This window comes from Cyprinus carpio, chromosome A2 (genome assembly GCF_018340385.1).
Source record: "Cyprinus carpio isolate SPL01 chromosome A2, ASM1834038v1, whole genome shotgun sequence".
Classification (NCBI taxonomy): domain Eukaryota; kingdom Metazoa; phylum Chordata; class Actinopteri; order Cypriniformes; family Cyprinidae; genus Cyprinus; species Cyprinus carpio.
This window is the reverse complement of record NC_056573.1, coordinates 23,218,716-23,242,989: the sequence shown is the minus strand read 5'-3', so window position 1 is coordinate 23,242,989 and position 24,274 is coordinate 23,218,716. Positions and strand designations below refer to the sequence as shown.

At 36.1% G+C, this 24,274-nt stretch overlaps 1 protein-coding gene across 4 annotated transcripts in view; it reads left to right on the top strand.

Moving 5' to 3' along the window:
* Nucleotides 1-968: 968 nt before the first annotated feature.
* Nucleotides 969-24,274, top strand: part of LOC109100747 (paired box protein Pax-3-like) — a 30,200-nt gene continuing 6,894 nt past the window's right edge. The window contains exons 1-7 of one of the 4 annotated variants that reach the window (XM_019114183.2): nt 969-1,438; nt 2,296-2,531; nt 3,162-3,288; nt 3,546-3,698; nt 17,865-18,064; nt 18,717-18,882; nt 19,179-19,399. In XM_019114183.2, coding sequence (XP_018969728.1) covers nt 1,354-1,438; nt 2,296-2,531; nt 3,162-3,288; nt 3,546-3,698; nt 17,865-18,064; nt 18,717-18,882; nt 19,179-19,399 — 1,188 coding nt within the window. In that variant the 5' untranslated portion in view covers nt 969-1,353. Of the gene's footprint in view, nt 1,439-2,295; nt 2,532-3,158; nt 3,289-3,545; nt 3,699-17,864; nt 18,065-18,716; nt 18,883-19,175; nt 19,400-24,274 lie in introns of all 4 variants that reach the window. The other 3 variants (XM_019114182.2, XM_019114181.2, XM_019114180.2) reach the window with 3 other exon arrangements.

Sequence of the window (24,274 nt, the reverse complement as noted above, 5' to 3'; positions counted from 1 at the left end):
GCCTGATGGAAATCGGTCAAAAGCGGACGAGGGCATTATCGTGTCAGATTCTAGACTGTTTCAGTCTGTTTTAGCAACAGATTTAAAGGATTTTAAAATGAATTTGAACTCATTTTATATGTTCAGAGAGGGTTCTCCTGTTTGAACAGTTGAAAGTGTGATCGTTTTTTTCTGATTGATTGATCAGGGTTCACTCTGAATGAACGGGGGCCGTTTAACTGACGTGAGTTTCTCAATGAGCTCCTGCAAAGAAAAGGAACTTCAGTGACTGCGGGGAACAGAGGAGGAGCATCTGAATGTGAGATGGAGAGAGTGAGTGTGTGAGAGAAATGCGGAGTAATGCAAGAGAATGAGTGGGATGGATGACTATATTGAATGTCTCTGCGTTATAAATAACGCTTCTTCACAATTGTATTCGTCTCCACAGACAGCTTTTACTGCACTCTCGGCGTCATACCCTGCTGAGACCCCCGCAAGCTGCTCCTTTCATTCTGCAGAGACTCTACTGTCCACATGCATACAATAAATACCTCTGTGCTGTGCAGCTTTGGGGTTTTTACTTAAAAGTTTGGGTTTTGCAGAGGATTCTTGTCCAATACCAATAGATAAAATATGCTTATGGGGCAGAAGAAAGCAAAATGGAGAAACTCGGCAGTGTTTCCCAACTCTGACACTTCCATCTCAGGTCTTAGAGCCTCTATTAACCATTTATTTGTTTAATACGGTGCATTTGATAATCAAGACATTAAATTTGTCTCCTTTTGGAGGGCTTTCGGAAACACGTCTCCAAACCACTGCATTGAAGAAAACTGACATGTTTTCAATCACATGAAGAAAACATCACTATTACCTTCCAGATTGTTCTCAGCATCACCGTTTATGTCTGAGGGTGTTATCGGTGACAAATCCCCTTGAACTCCCGAGGTCACAGCACAAGAAAGTTTAAGGATTTGGACCAATCAGAAGGCTTTCCCAAGTCTTTGGACCCTCCCTCCTTGACCAATCACAGTCGTCGATGGGTAGAAGGAGCCAACAACTCAACAACTGATAAAATGTTTCGCCACTGATCACCGTTCCAATTCTCAACAACAAGTGTGTCAACAACAGCTGAACGAAGCTCGGAGAGTTTTATCTTCCAAACTGCGCTGAGATAAACCACGAATGAAGACCTGGATATCCGTGATTCACTTCCGAGGATCGGCAGCGACGTTTTGAAGTTAACTTTTCGTTTTCGGCTGAAGCCTTGATACTTCAGCAACCCACTGACACTTGACGATCTGTGCTTCTCCTTTGGATAACGTCAGTTTTTCTATCAAGTGCTCCGTGCACCGTTTTCTTTCTTGCAGAGGAGATATGACCGCATTAGCGGGGGGCATTTCCAGGATGATGCGCCCCATGCCACCCCAAAACTATCCGAGAGGAGGCTTTTCCTTGGAGGGTAAGGTGTTAGTTTCTGTGGTTACGACAGAACAGTCTGAACATGGAAGTATTCACAAAGTTGATTCTTTATAAGACAGATTTGATCTGACGCACGTCAGTGTTAAAATAGGCTATTTAAATTAGATTGCAAAAAAAAAAAAAAAAAAACTTAGGTTTAATTATTTTGTGATTTGAATGTGATGATGTGATGTGAAATTAGCGTCCAACCACTTGGAATGACTTTACTATTTCAAGCTGAAACAAAACAAAACTAAAAAAAAACATAATGATGAACGTATTTTTTGAACAATGAAATTTGTAGTGTAATCTAATGTACTGAAGCTTATTTAATGCAAAGCTTACATTTTGTACAAAAAATAGGCCTTTGCCTTATGAAATGTTTATATGTAAATTTTTACAAACTTGTCAACTTTTATATACTTTTTATATATATATATATATAATACAAATGTAAAATATAAAAAGTGTTCTGTCAACAAGTAACATCTTTGCAAATTATTACTATTAATTGACATTTTAGTATTAGTAGTAGTATTTATAAATAGTTATTAGTAGTAGTATTAGTTTTATTGTTGTTGTTATTTTTGCATTATAAGAAGAGAACATATCTGTCATGCTTTTGATTGTTTTCACTTTTAACGAAGCATTAAAGCAAACTTTTAGTGATGCAAGTTAGGAAAAAAGACTTTGTAAAGAAAGATATAACGGCGCACTTAAGTTTATGAAAGCATAAACTTAAAAGTGAGTGTGCGGTTATATTTCTTTCTTTACTAAATATATTTTCACTTTAGCATAAGTAAATAGTTATGTAAATTATTAGTCACTGACACAACCTTTTCCCCCTTCTTACTGCAGTCTCAACGCCGTTAGGTCAGGGCCGCGTGAACCAGCTCGGTGGAGTCTTCATAAACGGACGCCCTCTGCCCAATCACATCCGCCACAAGATAGTAGAGATGGCCCATCACGGGATACGACCGTGCGTCATCTCCCGACAGCTGCGCGTGTCGCACGGATGCGTGTCCAAAATTTTATGCAGGTACCAGGAGACGGGATCCATTCGGCCCGGTGCTATTGGTGGCAGCAAACCCAAGGTAGGACATCACCGAGGCCATTTCATGTCCTGCTAGGGCTGAATTGTATTATTGAATTTATTTTTTAAAGCTCATCCCAGTTCCACATTTAAATATGGAGTTTTGCAAATAAAGAGTGGTGTTTGACTTAACGTCTAACATTTTTTTTAAGAGTGTACACAATACAGACAATGATGTTGCACCTTACGCTCAGCAAATCATTTCCACAATAAACAATTTTCATTGTATAGAATCTATTGTTCTTACAGGTTCTTCGGATCAGTTCATTTGTCTCTAAAGCACCAATGAATATGTGTTTCTTAAAGAATTAAAGAATAAAAAGTACTTCTATGGCATCAGTCTGTTATATCCTTATTTTTAAGATATTATAAGACCGATTTTATTGCCTTGTTTAATATCGTATGACTTAAAACAATTAATTTAACACCATATTCTATAGTAACCCAGTGTCAATTAATTGTAGGCCTACAGAACATCTCGTGAACAGTGACATAATCATGACTACATGGAAACTGACGATTGTATCTATACATTCTTGTTATAATCGTTTGTGGATATTTTGTAAGTTCTCATAAAATGTTATTAAGATATAACAATTAAATTATTATGTAACTATTGTAATGAAAGCAGAGCACAACTCCCGATGTGGACAAGAAAATCGAAGAATACAAGAGAGAGAATCCAGGGATGTTCAGCTGGGAGATTCGGGATAAACTTCTGAAAGATGGAATCTGCGATCGAAACAACGTGCCCTCAGGTACTGAAATTTATCTGTCAATCTGTGCAGTTTAGTTTATGTTTTTCAGATATTGCTTCTAGCACCTGTTGCTTGGAGAAAAAACAAAACAACCCTATGTTTTTAAAAATAGCCTTTATATTTCATAGCCTGTAAGATCGTTTTAAATGCCTCGTGGTTACGGATTGAAATTTTATACCTAAACATTTGCAAGCGTTTAAACATTCAACAAGTGGAATTCTATAATATCATTTGATTAAGTTTTTGTCTCTCCGCAGTGAGTTCCATCAGCCGCATGCTGCGCTGTAAATTTGGTGGAAACGGAGATGAGGATGAGGATGAGGATGATGATGATGAAGTGGAAAAAAGGGAGATCGAGGAAAACGAAAGAAGAGCCAAACACAGCATTGACGGGATTCTCGGCGACAGATGTAAGTTTTGACGAGTTTTATGTTATTTTTTTCTCCTTTTCATGCGGAACTGAGATGAGCAGGTAGATTTTATAAAAGGATAGAAAAAATTAGGCCTATAGCCTATATGTATAGGTAATAAAATGTGTTCTTCTTCTACTTCTTTAATAATAATAATAGTAATAACATTACTGCTATTATTATTAATGCTAATGTGTTCTGTTAAAATAATATTTTTTAATTTTTTGGAAAAAGTAGAGTAGGCCTGTAAGTTTTTGCGTGAATTGCGTGAATGCGTGAATGTCACGAGCACATTTATTTTTCCGTGTGAATATCACTTTTAATGTTTCAGTTTGAGTCTTTTGCCACCAAATGCTAAACAGATTGATGGGAAAATGGCCCATGTTTTCAGTATATTTTTAGCGTTTTTTGTGTATTTCCTTAAACTCATTGAAACTGAATTGAGGAGCATCAGAGATTAACCTCCTAAAACGAGCCGTTCCTGGAGTGAAACTGGGCGAATCAGTAAATCAAACATTTGTCCAAGAATAGCGTTCACTAAAAGACGCTCCTGCGGTGCACAATCGGACACTTGAGGATGAACTTGGGAAACAAAAGCGAAAGAGTCCATGAGACTCACGCTTCAGTTTCCCCAGGACAAAGCTCGGCCTAGCAGTAGCTTGGTCCTGACAAAAGACTCCAAGCTTTTCAAAATTTGGAAAGAAAGGAAGAAAAAACGGTCCAACAAAAGGCGCAGAGAGGACATTATGGACGGGCAATGAGAGATGAATTATTCACGAATGACCGTAGTCCCTGCTCAGAACTGTTTTATAGACTTCGAGGCCTGAATAATGTGTCCATTTTTAGCTAGATCATGTCTTGGAATTCTCCCTTTCACCCCCAAAAACAGCAACAGCAACAGCAACAGCATGTGGAGGTATTATTTAATTTTAAGATGCTTTAGGTCTAATGGTTACGTTTTAAGCAAAAAAAAAAAAAAAAAAAAAAAAAAAAAAAAAAAAAAAAAAAAAAAAAAAAATCAACACCTGTTGATTAGAGTGTATATGAATTTTCAGATCGAGACCATTAAAAATAAAGTTTCTCCTTTAAATATGTGGATTTATGGAATTCACTTTTTGAATGATTTCAATTAAAACGCATAGCCTAGCTAATAGGCCTACTTTTTAGATTTTCGCAAATATAAAAAGTATAATAGCCTACATTTTCGTTACCATTTTTTAAATCGCGAACCTCCCGAAAGAAGCCGAAACAAAAAGCTTGACGCCGTAAAAGCAAGATAACCGTGACGCTCGCTCACGAAAGTCGCTTTCACCTGTGGAGGTAACTATAGCAACAGTTTGCGCTCTGGCTCAAATATTGCTAAATATCGACGCAACAAAAGTAGTTACTCTCAGATCACCTGGTTACATTTTTTTTTTTTGCGCTTAAAATTTAGCTTTTGTTAGCACGGCTAACATTGCTCATATTAGTGTTGCGAGAGACGATTATGCCGCGAAAATAGCTGAATAATTAATACGTCAGATAGGCTTAATTAGAGAATAAAGTAGGCGAACTGCATTTTTCGGCGAAATTTAATTAGTGACACTCAAATGTCAAAACAACGTGTCAAAATATCACGACAATTTTTACCATCCGCACAGCGGATAGCCTCGAGGCAATAGCCTTCCCCATTCCCCCAGCTGAAGAAGAAATTATATGTATTAACTTGGAAATTGATACAGGCAGCGCGTTTTTCTAACCCCCACCGTTCTGAAATTCTTGCGCAGAGGAGTTTGTTCTAGATGTCAATTGGAGAGAGAAACTCTGAGCTGTGAGCGCGCTAGCCGGATCACCCCGCGTCATGGGCCGCGCTACAATTGACGCACATTATACTCAGTCATTGCAATGAAAACCTTTTCTAGTAGATTAAATCGAGCCCTTTATTCGTCCCCACTTTCATCTCAGGACAAAAACCCGCCCCCTTCCTCTCCGCCCGGGGCGCGCATTCATTCCTCACTGCCCTTTTCCTTCTCTCTTTCCAGCACCGCCATCACGAATACAGATCAGTTGGTAATTAGTTTAACAAACGACTGTCGATATGTTGTTGTTTGGAGATGGCTGACTGATATGAACTTTTGAAACGCACAACATTTCAAATGCACAGTAAAAATGCTTGCTGCGTAAAAAAATGTCATTTTGAAGTCATAAGTTCAGCTCCATATTGTAGAGTAGCTAGATTGGTTTCAGCTCAGACATTGACATAATTATTATTATCTAATTTGCTTTTTGTAACTTATAAATATTTGTTCTGCTTACTTTTTCCAGTTATATGAACCTCAGCATAACATTTTAGCAAACATCTTATTAAAATGTATTGATGAGTTATTTTTTTAACATTGTTGCACAAATATATTCCATTCAATTTTAGGGAAAAAACATTAGATGGTTTTTATGTTGTATCTGTATATATTTAAACCTGGACTTGCAACAGAGTTACTTAGATGTCTATATCTGCATTGAAAAAAGATAGAAAGAACAAAACAGTGAATGAAAGAAAGGAAGCGCGAGGGGAAAGGAGAAAGGAAAACAGCCTTTTCAAAGCCTGGTTAATGTTTTTGTTTTCCTAGAAGGATCAATCACCTCTGGCTTTTATTCACATGTAGATGTGTCTACATCATAAAACTCAATGAGTCCTGATCTCCATTGACACACTGTAAACTTCTCCTCTTTCCATTCGCTCTCGTCCGTTTGTTTGCAGTGGGCTGATTCTGCGCTGTCTGTATTTCGCTCTCTCCTCCCTGCTTGTGGGAGTTGTTGTTTTTTCCTATTCGGTGCTCAGTTAAAATCTCAAAAGGGTGTTTTCAGAATCAAGAGGGTGTTCTCTAGCCAAATATTGATTAAGTATGTGTTTGCTGAGTCTATAGTTGTCGGGTAAGAGGGGTGTGTTGGCTCTGGGCCCCTGCTCCTTCAAAACCTATTGTTGGGCCCCTTAAAGGCTTGAGATCAAAGCAAAGGCCCCTTCAGATTTATTTGTCTGGGAAAAGGCAGTGTAGAGGACCACTGGTTACTAATACTGGATTGAGCAAACACCTCAAAAGATGTTTCTTAAAACCTTTCTGTTGAGAAAGCTCAAAACAAACATTTTGTGTGTGTGTGTGTGTGTGTGTGTAATATTTGTGACTTTTAAATCGATTATTTAGACTTTTTTGAACTCCAGTAAAAATTGATAATTTATATGAAATCATCATTTGTTTTTTACCCTGTATAAAAACTGCAATTGTTACCTCAAAGAGCTTTTTATACCTGATTTAATCCATAAAAATAGTATAAATTAGCATAATAGTAAATTGTTATAAATTAATATATGTAGGTTGCTTCATTCATGTTAATTTTTTTTTACTTAAAACCATTTTTTTTCCCCATATCAGTCCAGGCTTCTCTCCTGTTTAGGTTGAAAAAAATAACATTTATAAAGAAAACAACACATATCTATATCTATACTTCTATATCTGTACTTCAACTAATGAAACAAAAGCTGAAATGTTCCAAAGAAAGTTTTAAAAAAGGTAAGGGATCGTTCTAGTGCCTGGAATGGTTCTATGTGAATCGATAAAACTTATCTCACAATGCCGTGTTTGCCTGAGCGCATCCCCTCCTTTTTCCTGTACCATTAACTTTGGGAAAACTGACTATCCTCGAGCCTCATTTAGCTAATTAAAAGTAACTAAAGTCATCAAAGAGCCACGGCCCCTCTCTCACAGATTCTCATTCACGGCAGGCGAAAAAGAAAACTCAGAAATACAAACAGTCAAAGGGATCAAGTTTTTTTGAAAGGGAGTCCCGTGGAGGCCAATTGAATGAGCTTAGTGCTTTCAGACGTGCCATGGTGAACGCAGTCAACATGTAATAATTAGTTTCATTGAGCTGCATTCCAACAATCTGCTGCTTTTCTCCTGGGCTCATTGTCTCCCAGCAGGCCAATAGCCAGGAGGACAGAGAGAATCAAGCAATGACAACACATGAAAGATTCAGCTGCCTTTGTCCGAGAGAGCAAGGAGGACTTTGTTTGTGTAAATAAAATAGGGCTTTTGCCTGCTTTGCTGACTGGATACTTACTCAATAGAAAATGGGGGAGAGTGAGGAGAGAAAGCAAAAGATGCACCACAAATACAGACGGCTGTGTCACACAATAATAAACATATTTTTGGGACGATTGATTTTTTCCGCAACCACGAATGTACTCTGAACAGTAAAGCCAGATGTATTCATCCAAAGTTAGACCACATTTGGGCAACTATACCCATATCTGGCTCTTGGGGGTCTAGTTTTATACATTTTTTAGAGTTCTGTCTCTCTGATCTCTTCTCTGTTGCTGGAATGTTCCTCAGTCATGATTTCAGGGCCCTGAGGGAATGGAGAGGAGCCATCATCTGCCTTTTATTCAGCTGTTCCTCGAAACTTAACAATCTTCGCCCTTCTCTTTCTGTCTCTCGATAAACACAGTTCAAGTTTATCGAGGTTACGGATCCCACAAGTTTTCCGAACATCAATCAAGGTTTTTAGGTGGTAATAAAGATTAAATGATTTTGGCGAAAGACATCGTGTAGCACCGTTGTAGTCTCATTCGGCACCGTTCTCAGAAACGGCCTAGACTGTGCATCATTTCCACATGATGTCATTCCATTCGATTTCAAAGTGGCATGCCAAGGAAGAAAACACGCATGCGCGAGGTCGCACCGAGCTTATCTCCAAGTGAATGCTGCCTGTATGCTTCATTAGGTCAGCTTTATACGCTGGCACCAGCATTGTGATCCTCAAATATTAATTCAAAGAACAATTAATGAATGCAAACCATCTTTGAAGTGGGGGGTGCGGGGTCAAACCCGGACCAGCCCCTAGCGACTGATGGACTCCTCTTCCACTCCTCTCTTCTCAAAGATGGTTTGAAGTGTCCAAAAGAAAAAGTGAGCAATAGAAGGTCAATGAGAATAGGGGCTCCTAGCAGAATAGAGCGCTCTGTTTTCTTGCAAGTGTTTGAGTGAGTGAAACTCTGGCAAAAGAGCGATGAAAAGGAGAGGTCGAGGGTTTCAGGGGCCTTGCCATAAAGACTCACAATGAGGCAGTTAATTGAGAAGAGCTAGATGCTGTTGTCAATCACTTAACTTGAGGAACTTCACTTCTTAACTGCCAAATGATGCTGGTGAGAGAGGGAGAGAGAGTGCAGAGAGTGGGAATCTGTAAGAAATTACAGCAGAATCACGACTAAAATCATCATTTTCACTCTCTATCTAGTTGTTCTGGAGGTTTTAGTGGCTGTGGCTCCGGCCTCATGACTTCCAGCTCTACAATAGACCATTGTTAGCTCGCTTTCTCTGCTACATGTAACTTAGACGAGCAGAAATCATCATTTCCAACTCAAACGTGCAATTTCTGATTTGTTTCAGATTTGTTTAATTTGGTTTTGGAGAATTTACAGACTTTTTGTTGGCGTCAACTGGAACTTCAAACATGTTTCAACTGTTGTCTTCACCTGTTTACATCCTATTTTAAAGTCAAATTTGCAAGGAAACTCTGTCGTTTTACAATACTTCAACTGAAACATGCTCTACTACGTGCCTCTTATCCATTATATGCTTAGTTGTGAAGGTTTGTGAACCTCATGTTTCATAATTCACCATTAATGCTTCAGCATAGCCTTTGATCTTTAAAATTTAAGGTTCTTTAATGTTTCTTAGAAGTGCTTTAGGTTCAACAAAGAACTGTATTCATGTCAATAATTAAGTTAAGTTGACTGAATGGTATTTTGGTGGCTTAAAAAAAACTTTGATGCAAAATTCCATCAGTAAATATATTTTACATTTTAAATAGGTTTCTTTTGGCATTAGGGTGTAAAACCCCTTTTTGGTGCATATTGGCTTCTGTTTTGAAATGCAGGATGTTTTATCCACTTAGTGTGGTTTCCAGGTTCCTATTGAATCCGAATGTATCTGAGTCAGGGCTGCATGGCTTTGCATGGGGCTGTCAGACCCTTATTCGTACCCTAGAAAGGGTAATATGTGGCTGGGCAGGGTCAAGGGGGAGTCCTGGGTCAGTGGCTGTGCAAACTCCCTCTCTGTTGGAAGTGCGGGTTAAGATAATCTGTTTGTTCAGTGTGACAGGTAACAGACTCTCTATGATGGTCAATAAATGCTTTGAAACTAAAGACAAAGGAGAACTTATTTTAAGTGGTTGCATTATAAGTTTCAGGTGTTTTATAAGCTTTAGATGTGCTATTTAGCACATTTTGTGTTACTTAGTGCTGTTCTTTTACCACAGAAAAATATAATATATTATTTAAAAACTATGTAAAACTTCCAGTTTCTAATCAGTATATTTGTCATAAAAAAAAAAAAAAAAAAAAAAAAAATGCAATTAAAAAATCTAATCTAAAACAAGATCAATTTATATGAGAAGGAAAATTTTAAAAAATATATATATATATATATATATGTATATTTTTTTATATTAAATATTATATTTTATTTTATATATTTTTCAATATTATATTTTATTACTTTTGGGGTAGAAGTAGCTATCAAAGATAATGTGTTGTGTATGATAAGGAGTAAGGTCTACATTTGGACCAACTTGTGGATGGTGGATTTGTATTTTGTCAGATTAGCATGTGCGTGTTTGGTAAGCATGAGTCAAGAACATTAGTATAATGTGATATCAGTGTAATGAGCACTCATATATTTAGGAGCATGTGGTGTGTGTTCCCGCGGTGTGATCGCTGCATGGGTGCTGCATTTTGGCTTTGTCCCGTTGTTAGGAGCGATTCCATGCTGCAACTGGCACCTCTGTACTGTTCAGACATTATAATGAGCAAAGCATGCAGGGAACCCATAATGCCTCAGCATCCTTCTTTTATGGTCCTCATGTTGGTCTCCAAAAATGGATCTTAACGTATTTCTTTTTAATACAACAGTTGTGAACTCAATGGCCTCATTTTGAATTTTGTATTATATATATATTTATTTATTCCATTACTGTTTTAGTTTTTTTTTTTTTTTGAACAAAATTAATACTTTCATTCAGCAAGGACACATTAAATTGTACAGTGAAGGCATTTGTAATTTTAAAACATTTCTGTTCCAAATAAATGCTGTTCTTTTGAATTTTCTATTCATCAAAGAATCCACAAAAATACTGAAACTGATTTCAACATTGATAATAAGAAATGTTTATTGATCAACAAATATATGAATGATTTCTGAAGAATCATGGGACACTGAAGACTGAAAATTCAGCTTTGCATCACAGGAATAAATTAAATAAAAAAATATGTTAAAGCAGAAAACAGTTATTTGAAATTGTAATAATATTTCAGATTTTTTAACTGTATTTTTAATCAAATAAATAAAGCTTTGGAGAGCATCTTTTAACATTATTAAAAACACACTAACTCCAAACCTTTGAACGGTATTGTATATTGATAAATTGACTTATCATATAGTGATATAAAACAGAAAAAATATATGAGCAATTTCATGTCATTTCGATACATGTTTTATAACTTTTGGAGTGTGCACCTGTTTGCACCCACACAGGCAACACACAAAAAGAAAGCTCTTCCCCTGATACCATAGTACTATATTTCAGTACCATGGTAACAGTTTAATCACATTTAGCAGTTGGTTAGGCATGTATAGTTAACATCCAGATAGCATGTCAAGGATGATACTGTCCAAAAGTGTGTCCAAGTCGCATGTTAGTCCACCTGCAAGGTTAAAAATGATCTTTCAAAGTCATTCTTCTCCTCTTTGTTTCTCTCTTTCTCGGTTTCTCTCGGGGCAGCTGCTGTGGTCTTGGCTCTTTAGCGAGTTGACTGACTCCCTGCTCCTCCCTCTTAACAAAATGCCAACCCCAGATGGAGTCGTGATAGTTCCGTTAACCATTCTTCTCCCTACATCTGCTGGGATTCTATATACTCCTTAATTCACTCACCAGTGGCTGGCTGGGGCGCGGGCTGAAAGGGCCAGCACTCCTCCACGCTGCAAATAAATGCTTCATTTGTCTCTTCTCTCTTTTGTTTTGTTTGGGGAACACATGTCACGAGCTCAATTACCCAACCATTTAACAGCCCCTGAGGAGGAGAAGACTCTCCCCTACCAGGAGCTATAAACTGCCCAGATGGTCGAGTGTAGACTCTGGTGCTCTCGCTCCAACATCCCTGTGTTTACTTTCACTTTATCTGCTCTCTTTGTTTTTGCCTGTCAAAGTGTGTTTTGGATTACAGTTACCAACCTGACTTTCCTGAAGAAAAATCACAAAGGATCTCTTTAAAATCTCAATTGCTTCAGCACATGGAGTTTCCAGGTTCTCAGATGTTTCTCCTGAGGAAAAACACTCAAGTAATCTCACATGTTGCAGAACAGACCTCAAAATGGCTCAGGCTGTGCTCAGATTTGACAAGATACCAGGAAAAAAAATTCAGCACGAATGCAAATGTTTCTCATCAAATCTAATCTGATTCACTTTGTTTCTCTATGTTCTTCTTCTGTGTCAATAATCAACTCATTTTTGTGTGTTTTTAGAAATCTAGGAGAAGCATCTCATACAAAGTTGATCCTTAAAGTGATAGTTCACCCGAAAACACACAAAAAAGTCATAATTTACTCATCCTCAGGTTGTTTCAAACCCGTATAACTTTCTTTTGTGGAACATAGAAGAAGATATTTTGAGATTTTGTCCATACAATGTAAGTCAATGGGCTCCAATGTTGTTTGGTTCCCAGAGTTTTTCAAAATGTCTTATTTTGTGTTCCACAGAAGAAAGAAAGTTTGAAATGACATGAGGGTGAGTAAATGATGTCAGAATGTTCATATTTGGGTGGAGTATCCCTTTAAATGAAATGTTACTGTGAACTCAATCAAGTCTTTTGAGCTATGAAATTAGTAACCTTTGAGCAATAGCTTTCTTTTGGGTTTCCAAATCCATCATTTTAAAGTCAACAAACTCTCTTGAGTTTTGCACAAAGCTGCATTTGCTTTGCGTCATTTTGGCTTCTGTTTTTCAGCCTTCTCTTGTTTCTCTGTGATTATGCCTGGAATTCACCACAACCCCTTTAACGTCCATCCGAATGCTACGGAGTTCTTTCAGCAGAGCGCTCATCTCTCTCTCTCGCTCTCTTTTCTGGAGCACACTGATAAATGCTGTGTGTAGCTGGCAGGCTCCAGGTTTGTGGGATTTGTTCTGCATGTGAGAAGAATATAAATCTGATGTGTGAGCGAGAGGCACCATGCGCTGGTATCATGAATTAACGTTCACGAAATAACAAAAGGCCTACTGGTGACTCTTCCTGTGGTTACAGGCTTCAAAAATGCAACACCTCCTCCTGCTAATGGCATATTTAAACAATTGCAAAAATAATAATGAATTTTGCCTATTATATATAAGTATTGTGAAGTTGAGCAGGTTATTTTACAATAAAGTTTCTATTTCACATTAAAGTAAAAGCACAGTGCTTAAATTATTTTTTTAAGTTGTAAATAAAACAAAAAAATGATTCGAGTTTCAAATTTAAAATTTAATTCTATGTGTTGCTTGATGTTTCTTTGTAATTATTTGTGAAGTTTGCTAGGATTTTCTGAGTGTTTTTTTTTTTTTTTTTTTGCTTAATTTTGTTTTGATTTTAATTAATAACAAAAATAATTTATTTTAGTTAATACAATAAAACCCAGTGTATTAGGTGTTCAGTTATATACAAAATAATTTTAGACCTGTTTGCAGTTGTAGAATTCCATCCTATCCAGATACTCAGTCAACTTATCGTCTCTCCAGTTACACTTTCCATATTTTTAAAAGTAATTATGAATCATGCCAGAAAATTCAAACCAAATCATGACAGTACACTCTAAAAAGTGCTGGGTTGTTTCAACCCTACTTTGGGTCAAATATGAAGTAACCCAACTATTGGGTTCAATTTTTAAATTCAATTTTTAACCCAAAAGTTGGGTTAGTCCATATTTGACCCAAAGTTGGGTTGAAAACCCAGCATTTTTTTTTAGAGTGTAATTTCAGGTTTTATGATGCTTTTCAAATGAAATTTTTTGAAATTTTAAAATGACATTTCAGAATTTATTTTGTCAGAGCAAATGTTTTCACCCCTAGTGCTTGTATTTGTTGTTTTACACTTGTTTTAAAATTTTATTCTATTGGATAATATCTTACTCTTAGTGTTATGCAGAAGATGTGGTCCACGTTACCTGTCTTACTTCCTCAGTCTTTTTTTCTTTCTCTTTTTCTTGGTGCATCATATCATTCACTGTAGCTGGATTTCAGTTGTCTGTTTTAATTACAACTCTGCTGATGAAAGACAAAACCTCTGTCAAAAGTCAAAGATATACAGAGAGCAAATGAGCGTGAGGGAGAGAAGATAGATAGGTTAAGCCGTTGGTGGTGTATTGGGACAGGTATGCTGTGGGAAGTGGCCACAGTATGAGGTTCCTGTCCTGCTGAAATTCTGATGGACAGCAACTCCTGGAATCTTTTGGGGAGTCTGTCGGTCTCGCTGTTTAACAGTAATGGATGCTTTCAGCTCATAAGACCTTTTTTTATTGAAAACCCCTGATTGATTTGAGAAGTTAAAACATAATTGAAAATGTGTTTTTGCACAATTCCAGACTTAAATTATTATTATTATTATTATTTTTATTTCCTTATGCAAGACTTTAGGGTTTTGATTATTTGGAAAATTCTATAAAAAAAATTCTTGGCAAGTTTTCTTTCAGAATTCAAACTTTCTCAATGACATTTTAAACCATTTAAAAAGTGTTTTCACACATTTCCACATTAAATATATATATATAGACTTATATATTTTTATTTTTTTTTTATATTTTTTTTTTTTTTTTATGTTTGTTTTTATGCTTTTGGTTGTTTTGATGATTTTAATTGTTTTTTTGGTTTTTTATGCTTTTTCAGTTTTTTAATGCTTTGAACCTTTTTTTTTTTTTTTTTTTTTTTTTTTAATGGGAATTTTTTTTTTTGTTTTTGTTTCAAGTTCTTTGATTCTCAAGTTGAATCTAGTTTATGATGTTAAATCAGTCTCTAGTCTGATTTGATGCTGTTTGCTGAAATCCTATGTCAGTGAAGTTAAAAATCCCAGGAAAACCATGGAATGATAAATCTGAGTGCCTGTTTAGCATACGTCAATGCTGTAAATGGACATGATGGACGAGACCGGGATTGACAATCATCTAAAACTAGAATCGCTATTCCCACACACCCCTCACTAGTCACTAAACTAGTCCCCCAGGTGCCATTGAGTGATCAGCCCCCTCTTCCTCTTCTTTTTTCCCCTAACTCTCTCGGTATCGCTCTTTCCCCGTCACCCCCCACCACCTCCACCTCTGTAACCCCCTGGCCGTGTAGGAGGAAGGGTTCGGGGGCGGCCCCCCGCTGTTCCCCTGCGGAGCCCCCATTGCCTTGCGTCCAGCCCTCATTGTGCCCACCTCCCCCCCGCCCCCTGCCAGGCAGGTGACAGGGGCCTCAATGCTGCCCGGACCGAGCTCATGGAACCTACAGATGGAGCGTGGAAATCAGACTCCAAAGAGCTCAGTCACCATTCTCACTAAACAGGCCAACAAAAGACTGCCAAATAACTCCCCAAAAGAGATGGAGTCAGTGAGAGAGAGAGGGAGCGCGAGAGAGAGAAAGAGCCAAATGCAACAGTGTCATTTACAGATTACAGTCTGTAGCATTTTACTTTTTTGCAGCAATGATAGAAACTCCAAGCAGTTATGGGAAAGACTGACTTACTTATTTTCATCTTTTTATTTAATTTAATCTTTTTTATTTTATTTTATTTATTTACTTTTTTGTATCATTTGTATATATTTTTTTTTGCAGCCAATACATGATGGCTTTTTAAAAATTATTTATTTACTAATTTTTTATTGTGTTTACTTATTTATATTATTTAAATTATTTTTTATATTTATGGAAAGGCTGACTTATTGATTTATTTTAATTTATTTACTTGTTTTATTTTATTTACTTTATTTACTACTTATTTACTTTTTATTTTATTTGAAGAATTTAACTGTTTAACTGTTATTTACTTTTTATTTTATTAACTTTTATTTTATATGTATCATTTGACTTTTTTGCAGTGATAATGATAGAAGCTTTGGCTTATTTCCTGGTTTTCTTTTGTTTTCCTTTTTTTTTTTTGACTTTGTTGCAGCGGCAATGATAGAAACTCAAAGGAATTATAAAAAAAAAAAAAAAAAGAAAGTCACAAAGTGACTTGATTTGATGGTTTGATTTCTGGATGTTAGTTTTGGGACAATAACATGTTTTTATGTGCTTATTTAATTTGCAAGTCAGTTCTCTGAGGGCTTTCTTTATGTAGAAAATGATGGATGCATTATCCTCAATAACTGGCTGTTCATTCCAGGTGCTGTCTACTAAAATAGTCCAGACTTTTGGGGAAAATGGCATGAAAAGAGATTTTCTATAACATTAAAGAGTGGTAAAAGAACAGTTACCCTCCCTTCCTCTCTCTCTCTCTCTTTCCTTTCCAACTCTCGTGAGATGCCCGGAGAGATGCAGCATTTCCTGTGTGGCTCCAGGGTGGAGAATAAAGGGTTTGCTTTGCGTGACTCTTCACTTTTAATTAAACCTCAAAATCTTTCTTCTTCACTCTTTCTCTTGCTTGCACACTTTCTCTGCAGGAAAAATACACCTGCATATTAGTTGGGAAGTCCAAATTACTTTCTGTTTGTGAAAGAGGAACTTTACCTGGCATCTGCACATTTTTTTTAACTAAAAAGAGAAAAAAATATTTTACATATCAACTGTAAAACCACATTAGATGAGTTTATGTAGATTATCAAAGGAAAACTCATGTGACTGGTACATTGCAGATCTAACTTTTTGCGTATATATTACTTGTTGGTTGTTATTCTTCTTGAATTTATACTAAAACTCAGTGAAAAGTACATTTAATGAATGGTTTTGATTGCATTTTTAATTTAAGGGTCTGTGGATGCTGTTTCGCTGGGCGAAGTCCGGGTGTCTTTTTACGTTGTGTTTTTTTTTAACCATATGGGGGTGAAAATCGAAGGGAGAACGAACAAGAGAAAGGAGATGGCTAGTGTCAGACGAAGCAGATGTGGCGTTGGCGAGTTCTGGACGGGGTCTTTCGAGGCGTATTACTGGACAATAGCTGGCTGTCACGCTAGTTTGAGGAGCCTAATCATTTGATAGGGCCCCCCTCCTCTGGGTACAGATTCCCTGAGCTTTAGTCCACACACACGAACATTCTCTTCTGCTGAATTAGCTACCAAAGAACCTCTCACTCGGTCCACCTTCACCCCAAATAATACCTGCATATGAGCGAGTGGTGATGTGTGTGTTGATGTCTAAACACAGAGTGCTGGATAAGAGCAAGTGTTAGATATAATGGCCTTTAACTTTGAGGTAATGGAAACAAAATAACTTTCAACAATATTGTGTTCAATTTATCTCGCCAAATAGAACAAAATTTAATTGATAAGTGAAAGTTTTAAATATTAAATCTTAGATATTCACTTGCAGATGGTTAAAGGAATTATTTGGACAAGTCATGAATGCTGTTTCACTTTTGTTATAACTGTAATGTGAATTTTGTTGTTGTTGCATTTTATAGTCGTGGGCTAATGGTTAGAGAGTCGCACTTGTGTGTGCACTTTGATGGGTTAAATGAAGAGCACAAATTCCGAGTATGGGACACCATACTTGGCTACATGTCACATCACTTCACCTAATTTTATTAATTTATTTAATTTGCATTAGTATTATTTTTTTTATTTTAAGTAAAAAAAATAAAATTTGAGTTTAATTTTGCTTTTGTATTTTTATTTAATTTTTAAATTTACCACTTTCTTCAGTTCATGGAATACACATAGTGAATTTTTGAAGAATTTTATTTTATTTTTTATACAATGAATGCCATTGAGGACTGAAGCTGTCAAAAACAAGCACCATAAAAGTATAATGAAACGTCTGTATGACTTGTGGACTATTCCAACTCTTCTAAAACCATACAATAGCTTTGTGTAAGAAACGGACCAAAAATCAAGTCATGAGCTATTCATTTAAAGTTTATTCTGGATTTATACTTTATTTCATAATAATCTCATTTTAATGTTTACTTCATAGCAAGCCACTCAGACGAGGGCTCAGATGTGGACTCAGAACCGGGTTTGCCATTAAAGAGGAAACAGCGGCGCAGTCGGACCACGTTCACAGCCGAGCAGCTGGAGGAGCTGGAGAGAGCTTTCGAACGCACCCATTACCCTGATATTTACACCAGAGAAGAGCTCGCTCAGAGAGCTAAACTCACCGAGGCACGAGTACAGGTACATTAACACACAAACCTTTCATATCCAACTCTTTAACTTCCTGTAAAATCTGTGTTAATCATGTGACCATATCCACTTCTCTTACTTGCACTGTATCTTTGTGGAAATGATCACTCTACACACATTTTCTGGTAAGTCTCATAAAAAAAGTAAATGTGGTTTAGTAAATTTACCAGCATTTAGTTCTGCACCCCTTGCCCCGAAGTCACATGACACACCCGCATAAACACAGGCTTCTTTGTGCCACGCTTGACCTCTTGTTTTTACTCTAGTAAAAACAAAACAGAATCTTTTAATAAACTCTATTATTAGGTCCTTCTAACCCAATTAAACTAGAACCCGTGACATGATGTCATCGCTTTTTAATGAGCACAGATGTTTCGATTGCAATCAGACCAAACAAGCTTCCGGCTACTGAACACACAAAGAGCGCCTGTGTACATTCAGATACATCACACACACAAGCACATTCTTATAGGAATAACATGATCCCAAATCTGATTCTCGAATAAAGGGGGGTGTTATGGGAAGTCCATGCTGAAATGTGTCATGTTTTAAATTTGGCACCACTTTGGGTATAAAAACAGTCTGTAGATGTGTTCTTCTGAGTGTATGAGTGTTAAATATAAGTATATTGTTTGTCCTGCAGGTTTGGTTCAGTAATAGAAGAGCTCGTTGGAGGAAGCAGGCAGGAGCCAATCAGCTCATGGCGTTTAATCACCTGATACCTGGTGGTTTCCCAGCCTCCGCGATGTCGAGTCTTCAGCCCTATCAGCTGGCGGACAGCCCTTACCCTCCCTCATCTATCTCACAAGGTAAGAACTGTACAGCAGAATAATACATTACTGTTCAAAAGTTTGGGGTCCGTATAGTTAAAAAATGACAGTTAAAAAATGAAAACTTTTATTTTAAATAATAAAAAAGCTGTTCTTTTTAACTTTATATTCATCAAAGAATCGTAAAAAAAAATACGTAAAATGGTTTCCATTAAAATATTAAGAATGATTTCTGAAGGATCATGTGACATTAAAGACTCTTTCTCTTTCTCTTTCTCTTTCTCTTTCTCTTTCTCTTTCTCTTTCTCTTTCTCTTTCTCTTTCTCTTTCAGCAGTATCGGAGCAGCCCAGCACTGTGCACAGGCCCCAGCCTCTTCCCCCCACCTCAGTGCATCAAACTGGGCTTGGCAGTGGACCGGGGGCCCAGGATGGGAGTTCGGCCTACTGCCTCTCCTCTGGACGTCATGGCTTCTCTGGTTACTCGGATGGCTATGTGGCCGCGCCAGGCCATGCAAACCCAGTGAACCCCACCATCAGCAACAGCCTCCAATCACAGGTCAGTATCATCTAACATCACATACAGTTTGAACATAAAGTATACTGTTGTATAAACTGACGGATTGCCAGAGGTTTCCAAAAAAGAATCTGTATTATGTTTGGGACGTTGTTACTCAGTTTACATGCAAAGAGGTTAGGCAATCATACAGGGTCATACAAGGAAATCTTGAAGTTATAGTCCCAAGAGACGCTTTTGATTCCAGTCTCAGAAAGGGTAGAAAAATGGTTGTGTAATACAAAATGATAACAGTTTGTGGTGCATAGAAATCTTGCAATTTTTTTATACATGAGATTCTGAAAAGCTAAAGTAGAATAATAAGTCCCCTTTAAACTGTGTGTTTGTATCTCACAGACAGTGCTGGTTTCATCTTGTTTTGTGCTTTTTTGCTAACCAGTCATAATTCTTATTTGATTATAAATTAGGGTTCTGTTTCTAATTAAATATATCATTGATCATCTCGTAAGTTAGTGCAGGTAAGATTTGGGGTTGGCAATTTTTTAACGTTTTTAATGCTCCCCAAGGCTGCAATTATTTGATCAAAAATACTGTGGAAATTTGTGAAATATTATTAGAATTTAAAATAACAGTTTTGTTAATATATTTTGGAATGTAATTTATTCCTGTGATGCAAAACTGAATTTTCAGTAGCCATTAATCCAGTCTTCAGTGTCACATGATCCTTCAGAACTCATTCAAATTTTTTTTTATTATTAGCAAATATGTTGAAAACATTTGTGTTGCTAAATACTTTTTTTTGTAAACCATGATATGTTTTTATCCATGATATGCACTTTTGAACAATTTAATGCATTCTTGCTGAATAAAAGTACTGATATCTTTAAAAAAAAAAAAAAAAAAAATTCTTACCTACCCCAAACTTTTGAACAGTAGTGTATACACCCTTGGAGAATGTCTCCATTTTTACACCGACAAGCAAATTGGCAATGTGAGTGAATGTGAGAATGAAGGTGTGAGAAGGGCTAGGACACGACTAAAAGGATGATGATGATGGAAACGAGAAGTGAAAGACAATTATTTGTGATTACACACTCATCAGCTGTTATCTGTCGGCTCGCCTGCTGCACACAACGTGCTAACAACCAGAAAATGAGCTCCTAACTGCCTCAAAGCATCCGGTAGTTAGACATGAGCGGCATTCTGGGTGCTGTCCTCAAACTCAAACCCCTCGGAGTGCTGCGTGATACAGATAAATGGAATGAAAGAGATGGACAAAGAGAGAATGAAAAGGGAGCAGAGGAAAAAATAGAATGACTGAGATAGAAAACACCCCTGGGGCTATAAGACAGAAGATGGTTTTGAGAATGAGGTTCTTTCTCAAAACACACTAAAAAGCAATGAAAGCCAGTAAGATGGAAAACACTGCAGTCTAAATGCATCCTCATTGATCAGATATCTTATGGTATAATAACGTTTTTGTTAAAGGGACAGTGCACCCAAAAAAAATAATAAAATAAATCGGTCATTATTTACTCATCCTCTTTATGTAGTTTCAAACTTGTACAACATTGTGATTAAACAGTGGTTCATTGTTTCCATGGTTGTCAGTCTCCGAAAAACACCTCAAAAGTATTGTAATAGTATCATAATAGACTTAAATTTGGGTCTGTTCCTCATGTAAATCTATAAATGCATGACCCCAGAAGACCACTTTTATGGTACATTTCTTTGGTTTTGAGGCTTGAAAGCCCTTGTTTACTATGAAATGTTATTGTGACAATTCTTTAAAAATGCTTTTTTTGTTAAGTGAAAAAAGTAATAGCATACAGGTTTGGAACGTTATAACATTAGTTAACATGAACTATCAATGAAAAATACTTCTAAAGCATTTATTAATCTTAGTTATTGTTAATTTCAACATTTACTAATACATTATCAAAATAAAAGTTAAATAAAAAAAATATGATTATTTAATGGACCTAAGCAAACATGAATTAACAATGAACAGCTGTATTTGTATATTAATTAACATTAACAAAAAATAATAAATACTGTAACACATCTATTGCACATCGTTAGTTAATGTTAGATAACGCATTAACTAACATTAACTAATGAATACTTATTGTAGTGTGTTACCGAACTGTCTTTATTTTCTAAATATGCAAAAGTTCACTTTTGATTTTTAAAAACCATAAGCCATATGAAATAAAGAATCCTTTGGACCATCGCCTTGTGTACAGTAATTGAACTGCACAAAGTTATTTAACATGACGTATTAATTGAAGTGTGTCTAATTGCAGCGCACCCAGCAGCAGGGTTTGTAATCAGAACCAATTCCTAGTCATTAAGGCAGCATCAGGACTGACTTAGAGGTCAGGTAGCTCTCACACTCACACTCGGTCTGTTATTGCCATTAGTGTGTGTGTGTGTGTGTGTGTGTGTGTGTGTGTGTGTGTGTGTGTGTGTGTGTGTGTGTGCATGTGTGTTTGTAACCTGGCACAGGGTCAGCTAGTGCTGTTGTGTTGTTGTTGAAGGGCAGGGATTCTCATCGTCATGACGATGCTGGAACTCTCAGCGTCTGGGATTCTAATTATGGGAAGCTCCGGACTCTTAATTGATTGGAATGGGAGAATTTCCCCTTCATAATGTACTGTGTAATTTATGCAAATGAGTCACTTTGTTGGCTAATTGTTTGAATTATGTATTTATCTGTGGTTTAATGTATGCTGAAATAAGCTTGGGATTCAGGGTGTGCTGAGGAGGCTTGTCCATGCAGATTGGTTTGCAATTTATTAGCGAATGAAACTGATTATTTATAATTACATATTTTATTTTTATCTATTAATTACAAAAATATGATAGTACAGTGGTATTAAATGGAAATGGCATAAAACATTGATAAATACCATATCCATGGAGAGAATTCTTTATTTCAAGGCTTATGCTTTTTAATCCTCCGGTATTGTTCATTTGGGGGTCATGCTTGTGTCGCTCGTGGTCAAAAGTGACCAAAAAAACTGAAATGTAACTTTTCTTTTCAGTAAAATCAATGTAATATATTTTTGTTAAATATTAATATAATTATTATTATTATTATTTTTGTATTTCATGATACTAATTCATATGTATGCAATAATTATGACAATTTTCCCCCATAGAAAATAATAATACATTTTTTTTTTTAAATAATATTTTACAATACATTTCCATTATGGCAGTATTTCATGTTAAAATAGAGAAAATGCCTTTAAAATCCAATTTTTGAAGGCAGATCAGTGTGATTTGTTGGGAGTAAAAAAAGACATCTGCAATTCCATGGTTTAGCCACTAGATTCCTATATAGCTATATAAAAAGGCTTATAAATTCTCTAGTTGTTTTTAGACATAAATACCTATTTTTTATTTAGTTGTGGATTTGGATATCTATTTAGACATTCTCAAAAACAACTTTTTGTAAAGGTTTACATTTCTTTGTTTGAAATGTCAGCTTTTGCATTAATTTTACTACAGTCAAACCTGAACACAGAGAAAGACATTTTGTTACACATAACATTAAAATTCAACAAAAATGTAGCAAAAACTAAACAGGAATGGTTCTTTAGAGGTTAATTAATCTGATTTCAACCTCTTAGTCTTCTTGCTCAAATTTGCCACATTGTTACAGCCACATCAGTTCTTTTGTGTGTGTATAATATTGTGTTGTGTGTCTGTGAGTGTGTGTACGTGAGTGTGTGTTTGAGTGTTTGTGTCTGTTTTGTACTCTTGAAGTTTTAGAGTGTAACCCCTTCCTTGGTGTCTGTGTTTTTACTGCATTGTGTCTGAATTATTGATCTTATTTCATGCATTTGCAAAAACATGGTTTGTGTTACAGTCACACTAGTTCATGCATGTGTGTCTGTTAGGTGTTTGTGTTTCTGTTTTACACTCTTGATATTTTAGTGTGTCACTCATTCATTGCTATGCAGTTTTTTCTGCATCATGAATGATTTGTAGATTGTACACAATTTTTTTTTGCATATTTCCCATTCATTTCCAATGGTAGTCATTTTTATCCACGAACAACACAAGTGTGACTTTTTTTTAATGACCATTTAGCTTTTTCAAATCAAGTTCACGCTTTTTATTTTTTATTTGTGGTCACATAGTGACTGCCATAAAAGTCACTGAGTTCCATACAATTCAGATGAAGAAGCGATTTTTAAAATTTCAAAACAGATTTTTGTTTTTTGTTTTCTGGTCTAAATTGACTGAACAATACCAGAGGGTTAAAATCATGAAGTGAACTTTTGCATATTTAGAGAATAAAATACATTTTGGTAACACTTTACAAGGACCCATTATTTAAAATTAATTAATGCATTAGCTAACAATAATAAATACTGTAATTTTATTACAGTATTTATTAATTTTGGTGCTAAATTACTGAATTGTCCTTTTTTTTGTGTTTTTTACTTTTACAAGAACAATGATTGACCAATATATTGGTTCAAGCCCCCCCCCCCATAATTCCCTGTTCATTGTCTCAAATGTACTTTTTAGTTAAAAAACTTCAGAAAGTCATAAAAAAGTTTTGTTGCAGCTGTAGCCTGTTATCCTTTCAAAAAGTGCTAAAAATGCACTTAGTAACGTTTCATTTTCTTCCTGCTGTTGTTTGTATAATATTTTTTTGTGCAGAGTTGAAATTAAATAAATAGTCCAAATTTAAAAAATAATTTCAACTCATCCATCAGTTTGTGAAACATCAACAGCAAAAAGAAGAAATGTTAATCACAAAAAATGGCTAAAGTGAAATCTGAAATCTGAAATATTCCATCAAAATTAAATTTTATATGGATTTGAGAACATTGCATTTTTGCTCTTTGACCTCTGGTGAATGTGGGCTGCTTCCTCCGGACATCTGCGTGTACATGC